The sequence below is a fragment of the Octodon degus genome, unplaced genomic scaffold (assembly GCF_000260255.1).
Source record: "Octodon degus isolate 3935 unplaced genomic scaffold, OctDeg1.0 scaffold00022, whole genome shotgun sequence".
Classification (NCBI taxonomy): Eukaryota; Metazoa; Chordata; class Mammalia; order Rodentia; family Octodontidae; genus Octodon; species Octodon degus.
In genome coordinates this window covers 8,986,293-8,995,798 of record NW_004524598.1, presented here as the reverse complement: position 1 = coordinate 8,995,798, position 9,506 = coordinate 8,986,293, and the positions used below count along the sequence as shown (strand labels likewise).

Genomic DNA, 9,506 nt, shown 5'->3' with positions numbered 1-9,506 from the left:
TGTTCTAAGTAGGTGCTTTAGACCACTGAGCCATCTCACCAGCCCCACAGATTTTTATTTTGATGAACTACAACTTAACTTTTTGTTTGTGCTTTTGGTCTTGCACTTTAAAAATCCACTCCTGTCCCACTGTGAAAAACATCTATTATTCCCCGAGTTTTTGTTTTGGGTTTACATGAAGTCTTTGATACATTTGATTCTACGGCACAAGGCTACATAAGATGGCAGAACTTTCAACACTTTCTCACTGGCTCAAAGCTGTGGTATAGCCTCAAAACCATTTGATGAGCTCAGATTAGTCCTGAAAGCTAGGCAGGACTGGTCACACACAGCTTTGTGTCCTAGCAGTAGGGTTTAGGCGTACTTCAAGAGCGATAGAAGGGGGCCAGGGAGATAGCTCAGTAGAATAAGTGCCTGCCTGCCAAGCACAGGGTCCTGAGTTCAATCCCTGGTACCTCAAAAAAGCAATAGGAAAGAATCAATCAGATTTAAGTGTTGAAGAGTCTGGCTAAGTGTGAGGAATGGATAAAGATTAGAGACCTAGGGGCCAGCGAGAGAGCTCAGCACTCTAAGGCACCTGCTTAAGCAAGCTTAGGCAGATGTAGGGAACCACGGTTCAATCCCTGGCACCACATGCTGTATAATAGCTATTTTGGAGTAATGAGAACATGAAGAGAGAAGACAAGAAAAAGATGTTCGGGGCTGGGGAGATAGCTCAGTGGCCTAAGTGCCTGCCTGGCAAGTGCAAGGACCAGGGTTCAATCCCTGTTACCTGCCATGCTGACCCCAAAGCACACCATGGTGGTACACCCCTATAATACCAGCGCTGGGGAGAATGACACAGGAAGACCACTATAAGTCTGAGCTGCGTAGCAAGACCCTGTATCAAATGAATAAATGAAAGACAAGAAAAATTAAAAAGATGTTCAAAAGAGAATAGAAACCAGAGATAAGGCTAGGCGGGCAAGAATTCAAGCTTTGGTCAAAAATAAGGTATGATCAGCCAGTGGTTTTATTAAGCAGCTCAAACTGGTTCTAAAGGCACTGACCTGTTCAAGAGGTGTTCCAGACAGCTCCTGAGACATGCATACCTCCTACAAGGGCTTCAGTGGTGCATACATTCATGTATACATAATTCTTGGTTAATGTGTTTCACTAAATACATTCATATATATATATATATATATATATATATATATATATGAGAAATAAAACAATGTAGGCTTTTCAGTATTTCACCTTACGTTTCTGCCCAAGTCCAAGTACATGAGGTTTACTTATTCACTGATTCTCATCTATAAAAACAGGGCATCTCAGATATCAGAATATTTATTCATAAACCAACATTGAATTATTTGCCTGAAATAGGAAATTTTATATTTCTATAGTCAAAATAAACAATTTTTAAAGTTTTTAAAAAAGTGAGAATTTTGATGAAACTCATTTATTTCAGTAGGATAAAATAAGCAGCATAGAAACAAAGCACTACATAAAAGCCCCACATTACATGAAATCTGAAAGGTTTGTTGGTGTAAACAGTTACAGAGGAACGTGTTCTGGAAGCATGCTGTTTTGACTATCTTGATAAGCAGTCGTGATTACGGTGCCAAAGGAAGGGCCATGAATTACCTACATTTAAGAATTGGGGCAATAAGAAATTCTAAGCCTTCACCTACCAGATTATACATCCAGTTTGGGCTTATGCTGGAATTAAAGGATTAAAGTAGGGCTTTAAAAATAATAGTTTCCTAAAGAGGCCCTTCAGTGGAGTTTCAATTAAAATAGTCCTAGAGCAACATTAATGGGGCTTCTTAGCCCCACGACGAGGGTCACAGTGACATGAACCTAAGGATTTTTAGGGAACATTATGTGGCAAGAGCAAAATGCGCCACTTTCAGATGTGTAATCAGGTGCTACAAATCCCAACACAAACAAGCAGGGATCCATCGGCTTGATGGGTGAGGGAAGACAAGTACATTGGGTTAAGGATCAGCACGCTGCTTAATTATAGACTGCAGGCACACCTCATGGAAACGTGCAGCAAGACCACACAGAGCCAGAGGCCTCTCAGGTATGGCTAGAGCACTATGCGGGAGGAAGACTGTTTCGAGCACACAATATTATCTTAGGTCAAGGGCATGAGGATTTCTCCCTCAGGTGAAAAGGCTACTTGGTCTTCCCAGTTGGGTCAGTGACTTCTAATATTTCTAGTAACTTGTGTCATGAACCAAGACCTCATTACATATTTTACCATGGCACTGAAGCCCTAAAATGGTAATCTATACATTTCCTGACATGAGGTCTTCATAAAGTCCATGGGCTTTTTAGAATTTTCCAGCTTCAGCTATAAATATAACAAATAATCTGTAAACAACTTTATAATTAAATTTAAGACAATTCTATTTACATAACAGTAAATCTGTACTTATTTTAGATGCACACATAATAGAAAATTGGCTATCAAGTGAAAACAGAAATTATGTCTGATAGTTCATAGCTCCAAACTCCCTATGAGAAAATTAAATTTGCCTTTAAATTAATTTTATGAATTTTTTTCCTCTAGCCCATAACTTCAGTTAAACTCACAGAAGGAGTTTATGAAACCCTCCTTTAAACTACTTAATTTTCACAAACTGATCTAAAACCCAATTTCATTTACAATCAGTTATAAAAAGGAAATTAAGGGGCCGGGGAGACGGCTCAGTGGAATAAGCGCTTCCCTGGCAAGCACAAGGGTCTGAGTTCAATTCCCAGTTCCATAAAAAAATAAAGGAAATTAACTTATAAGTGTATTTCTAAATGGAAGGTGGAGAGTGTTTATATTTAAAAATTAACTCTTCATTGGTAACATCTGGATGCTGCTAATGGAACACGCTGAAGACAATGTTTTCTGTGATTATATGGGCTCAACAGACTTCGCGATACTAATTATCTTCCTAGCATAGGTGGAGCTGGAGAGCACTGAGACACTGATTTGTTTCACTGAAAATCTTTCTTGGGCTTTGATCAGGTAGACAATTCTGAGTAAACAATTTCTATCACTGCTTCTTGGGCCCTGAGCTCTTCTATTAAAATAATACATGAAATAGTATATTATGTGTATTCCTGGAATTAAAATTTATTGTGATTACAAAGCTAGGCCTACAACACATCTCAAAAAACACACTTCAAAGCACGACAAGCATTCCAATCCTAAGATCCCGCCCCCCTCCCAACTTCTAGAAGAAAATCAAGTGATTTTCTGGAGTGGCTTCTTTATTCCTTAAAACAAAGATCTTCGAAGGAATGTCTCCTTTTTTTTCTTTAATCTGTGTGCATATGGGGGGGTTAATAATAGTATATCAAAGTGGTTACAAAGTGCTTCCACTTCAAGTAATGTCCAATGACACAAATGTGATCTCACTTCCTCAGAAATGTTTGACCAAAATAGTTATTTTCACTGAAGTTATTTAGAGCACAAAGTCAGAGAATGCGCAGTATCAATGTATCTCCTGTGAATGACCCTTTAAAGAAGCTACTTGAATTCTGCTTTTTCCCTTTTCAATTCTTCTATCCCCATACCATTCCTTTTTTCTTTTTTCTTTTTTTTTTTTTTTTGGTACCGGGAATCAAACTCAGGACCTTGTGCTTGCCAGGCAGGCACTGTGCCACTGAGCTATATCCCTGGCCCTTATCCCTATATCATTCTATCTAACTAGGAGTACTCAATAAATGTTACTGAGGAACTAATAATACTCATAGGAACTTAAAAATACCATCTTTTATCTGAAAATTTCAAAGATCTATATGGAAAGGTACTGTAAATTTAAGGAAAAAAGAAACTGAAGCATGAGAAACAACAGAATAAAATATTTCCCTGTGAAGCAGATCAAACAGTGAGATACTAAGTAGAACACACTGCTTGGCATGGTCTGAATGTCTAGCTAACTTCATATTGAACTTAGAAAGATTAAAAGAGGAATGAAAGGTAGATACAAAATAATTGCTTTGTAAACAATTCATAATTATACCCAATGCAGAATGTTTAATGAAGCAGCTGAGTCACGGCTCTTAATTCACAAAATGGTATTATAACTCAAAGTCAAATATGTATTCATTGGCCATATATATTCGTCGGAATATAAGTGCTGCCAATGCCAAAGTCAGGATGACAATCAGGACAGCAGATCCACCACGGTCTGTGTGGTTGTCTCTTGGCTGCTGGCCTTGTATTACATCTGGTGACATGGACGACCTTCTTTGACTCTGCTTTTGGGCCCGGCGCTGGCGAGGGCTCATGGAGGTATTCTTTGCTGCAGGCTGGGTTGGTGGTTGGAAGGATGCTCCTGAGGGATTCTGGGCTTCATACTAGGAAATTTTAAGAAATTTTGCTTGAAATTGACAAACTTTGTATACATACTCATCTACTCAAGGAAACATGGAATCTCAGCATAGTCAATATGATTGAGGGCAAAACTATCAAGGATTATGTAAATGCTGAAATGAGGAACTCACCTTGTGGAGGAAGCCAGCAATGCAACTTATTCTGAGCACCCATGAGGAAGAGGAGGGATTTACCAGCAACAAAGCAGACCGCAGGAAGTTTACCTCTTTTCTCCATAGATGGCTTTCTAGTGACCCTCAGATACCACTCAAGAAGTAGCACTAAGCATCTGATACTTCTCTTAGGAGATCCAAGGAGGGAAATAATTTGATTTCCATTTTCAGGTTGAAAATTACACATTTTAAATGGTAAAAAAAAAAGGTACCTCTCAATAGTGTATCCTTCATGAACCAGGTTTCTTTCAATATTATCTTGCTATATCAACATACTTCACTAACATTAACAGGGCACAGGAAGTAATTTCAAACTATATATTTTTCATAGCCATGTTATAATACTTTTAGGTGTGATTTTCAAACCAGGCTTACCCTTTCTCACATTACTGACTAGTGAACTGAACACAAGTCCTTTATGTTGTCAAGAATCACCTGGGCTGATCTAAAATAATGTTAAAGTAGCAAGACGTGGCTCAGCATAAGCTGCACTTCGGCACACTCCCTGCTGCTTTCCTGAAACTGGCAGAGCACAGCCAGTGCTTCGCGCTTTTTTTTTTTTTTAATTTTATTTATTTATGTGTGTGTGTGTATGTGTGTGGCCAGCTCAGCCCACCAGGGAGCGGGACTGGCCGGCATGTGGTGCTGGGGATTGAACCGCGGTCCCTGTGCTTTGCTAAGCTTGTTCTAAGTGGGTGCTTTAGACCACTGAGCCATCTCACCAGCCCCTGCTTCGCGCTTAAGTGTGGCATACATATAAGAAAAATGGTGAGGGCATTCAAGAAAGCTCCATAAAATATGAGTTCCACATTATTTCTATAGACATCTTAATGATCTGTAAGAGCTCACTGGCCTTTCATTCTTTCATTGAAAACAATTGTACACTGGTTATACATTAATGACAGTACACATTCTTTCAAAAAGTAAAAATGATGCATGTTTTATTCAGAATTACATACATTAAATATAAAACTTTTTCTTTTTCAGTACCAGGGATCGAACTTAGGACCTTGTGCTTGCCAGGCAAGCACTTATTCCACTGAGCTATCTCTCTGGTCTATAAAACATTTTTTAAATGGCTTCTATTTGAGAAAATTTAAATATCTAGAAGAAAAAATAATAATATAATTCAAATACTCTTCTTAAAAGGTAAGATTATGAACTTTGTACTGGCAACAGTTTTAAACATTAGGGGAAAAACCTGCTGACCTAAATTATCCGCAGAACAATTTCCATTTTATATTCGACATTTATCTCAATATTAAAAGGAATAAATCTGAAGAATATTTTTTAAAAACTATGCTTTGTAGGGGCCAGGGAGATGGCTCAGTAGAATAAGCACTTCCCTGGCAAGTGCAAGGGCCTGAGTTCAATCCCCGGTTCTGCTAACAACAAAAACTATGTTTTGTAATCACTCAAATGTAGTGACCCATAGTATAGAAGCAAAAAAAGGAACTAGTAACTTTGAGTTAGAAATGGAGCTGCGTGTACTTGGGGAGTCCATAACCTAAGACAACAAGGAGCAATCTGCTCACCGAAGAGTGCAAATACAGCCGGGCATTTTATGAGTCACACATAGTCACCAGGGTCATAAGGTGAGTTCAGTGGAGTTGTGGCAGCCAGTAAGAAACAGTCCGATGGAAACCTCCCATTCTTCTTACTGACTGCTCAGCCAAGAACATAAAGTTTTCAAGACAGACAATGTATTCAAGGCTTAAAAAGGAAAAAAGGTCCTTAAGGAATAAAAAAAATAGGGCCAGTAGGATAGCTCAGTGGACTAAAGCGCCTGCTTAGGCAAGCTCAGGGCAAGCACAGAATTGATCCCAGCACCACCCGCTGCACCAGCCCCGCCTGCAGGGTGAGATAAGCCAGCCAGAGTCTGGGCTTGGTGGCTCATGCCTGTAATCCCAATGCTGGGGAGACTGAAAGCAGGAGGTTCACCACGAGTCTGAGCTGGGGAGTGAGACCTTGTAATAACCAAATACATTTAAAAAGAAAAATGGTGATAATGCCAGTCCAAAAATTAGCACGTGATTGATTCAGATTACAGCTTTTATTCTGTCTAACAATGTGAGGGGAGATCATTATCCTGCCTATAAACTTGACCAAAACAGGGAGCCTTATCATTACAAGGCTGGCCTTACCATGTGGTAGATGTGTAAACCTAAGCAAGTTATTTAACCAAATCTCAGCTCCCTCATCTGTACAATGAGGATAATATCCAATTCAGCAGTTATAAGGATTAAATAGGATAATGATATAACGTGATTAAAATACACAATTGCTTATTATTTGGAAGCATCTAGACCGAAGTTCTGAATAAAATGGAAGTGTACTTAGAACTTTTTAGTCTTTTATTAGTATGATTAATATATTTAGAAAAACAGTTCTTTAAGGAGCCCAGGGAGATAGCTCAGTAGAATAAGTACTTGCCTGGCAAGTGCAGGAACCTGAGTTCAATCCCTGGTACCACAAAAACAAAAAAACCCACAACAGTTCTTTAAAATATTGACAGGTAATATTTCAATACTTGTATTTAATGAAATAATTAAATATAATGTTTTAATTATATTCCTACATTTCCGATATCTTTTGGATGACACACATTACTGACTAAAACCTGGTGATGCTACAAAATTCTAAAATGTTTCCTATTTAGAAGAATCATAGTCCTGATTAAGTCCCTAGCAGTATATATTAAATTTTCTATAATAACCTATAATAACCTAGTATCTGTGAGGAGTGTTATATTAGTTTTTAATGTGAAATGGAACAGTTTATTCAGAACCTAAATCCTGAGGAAGAGAGGGCAATCTGTTAAACTGGAAGAACATAAAACTACCACTGGTGGTTTTTTCTTTTTCTACATAGCTAAAAATCTACACCAAAAACCAACAGATGGCCTGATGTTATCTGCTGTGTTTAGACTTTCTACAATCTCTCGCCCCCTCAAGGCTAAAGAAAAAAAAATGTAGCTTATCTGGGATTTGATGTATAACATCTCAGTGAATTTATATTACACTCGCATATAAAGCAGCTACCTCCTAGCCAAAACCAGGTTTCCATTAATTCCATCACTGTCAAATTATATAATCACATTTTGAGATAGTTTATATGCAAGTATAATTAACAGAGCTACTTGCAATTGTAAACAACTTATTACTTATGCAATTTTTAACCAAAATTAGTTTCAATTAGTAAACTATATTTATGAAAAAGAATTGTTTTATGTATAAGACAATGAAGTATATATACTACTATAATGACACTGTTCTGAGGTCCAGTTGGCTTTCTCTCCTTGATTTCTGTACCTATATTCTTAGTATTATTTTACAGTATCAACCCAAAATTCATTCATTCAACAAATATGTAATGATCACCTATTCCATATACAGCACTAAGTCAGGCACTGGGGATACAGTAGATTTGTCAAAAGGAACCTTAACTCTTAAGGAACTTACATTCTGGGACATGAAATAGGCAAAAATTCATTGCAAAATAAAATGCAATGGGGATAAATATAATTAGGATATGTAAGAAGAGCACCTGACATAGATTTAAAATGCACAGAAGTCAGATTTAGACACATCATCAAAAATATCAGGAGAGGGCTGGTGATATGGCTCAGTGGTCTAAAGCACCTACTTAGAACAAGCTTAGCAAAGCACAGGGACCGCGGTTCAATCCCCCAGCACCACATGCCAGCCAGCCCCGCCCCCTGGTGGGCTGAGCTGGCCACACACACACCCCCCTAAATAAATAAATGTCAGGAGAGGAGCCAGGGAGATGGCTCAGTGGAATAAGCGCTTCCCTGGCAAGCGTAAGGGCCTGAGTTCAATCCCCAGTTCCGCCAAAATAAATAAAAATTAAAATAAATAAATTTAAAAAAAATATATATATATATCAGGAGACTGTCCTAACAGTAAAAGCCTGCCTAATCTTAGCAATAGAATGGCTCTCGTGTGTGTGTGTGTGTGTGTGTGTGTGTGTGTGTGTGTGTGCACTGCATGGCAAGGGCTCTACCACTGAGCTACATCCCCAATCTAGAATGACTCTATTAAAGGCACAAAAACTTAATAAAATAAAAAACAATTAGAATACTGATACTGAAAATTAATCTGGAAGTCTGGTATTTCAAATAACAATATACCTGTTTAAAAAGCAATTCATTCTCTTCCTCTGTACTAACATAATTGCTTTGGGATCGCATAAAAACAACCTAAACTCATCTCTAGCACTTTTCCCCACACCTTCGTCTTCGGTCTTCCCTACTACAGTATTTTCTCAGAGGTCTCTCTCCTGCTTTTCTCCAACCTACCTTGCTCTGCTAAGCTCTCCTAAATAGGAAGAAGCCGCTCAAGACTATTCAGTTCACTTACAGGAAGTTATTCCTCAGTAAAGGGCAAACCTGTTTTTTTCTAGCTTCACTTTCTATTTTCCTGACCTTCTAAAATCCTCCATAAAGTGGAGAGGGAAAAAGCAGCAGATGTGACTTACTAATACATCTTTTATTAGAAAGACCCCAGAGCAGTTCTGTTTAACTTTATTACACAGAAAGGAAAGGCAGTTTTCCTCTGTAATCCTATTTAGTGCCAGTCCAGTTAAACTTTTTAAATCAGTCTCTCTGATGACCTGGGCCCACCAATTTTTTTAAAGACAACAGGTCAGGGAACAACTGACAGCACCCACAGCATTCATTCATTCCTTCACTTAATAATTATTTTTTGGTTGCTATTTGCAAGGGACCATGGTTCAAAAGAACTGTGCAGTAATGACAAAGTTCTGTGTCTACACTTCTATAGATGGTAGCCACTAGTCACATGCAGCTCCTGAACACTTGAAATGTGGCTAGTGTGACTGCAGAATTAAGTTTTGAATTTCACTGAATTTTAATGAGAATTGAGATAGCTACATGTAGCTAGTGGCTTACCTACTGAACACTGTAAGTACAAGGTAAACTTTTATATATA

The 9,506-nt window shown here is 38.2% G+C and overlaps 1 protein-coding gene across 1 annotated transcript in view; it reads right to left on the bottom strand.

Moving 5' to 3' along the window:
• Positions 1–2,761: 2,761 nt before the first annotated feature.
• Ube2j1 (ubiquitin conjugating enzyme E2 J1) overlaps positions 2,762–9,506 on the bottom strand; it is a 29,859-nt gene continuing 23,114 nt past the window's right edge. Inside the window, exon 8 of the mRNA XM_004628208.3 lies at positions 2,762–4,347. Within this exon, the coding sequence (XP_004628265.1) occupies positions 4,069–4,347 (279 nt within the window). The 3' untranslated portion in view covers positions 2,762–4,068. The remainder of the gene's footprint in view (positions 4,348–9,506) is intronic.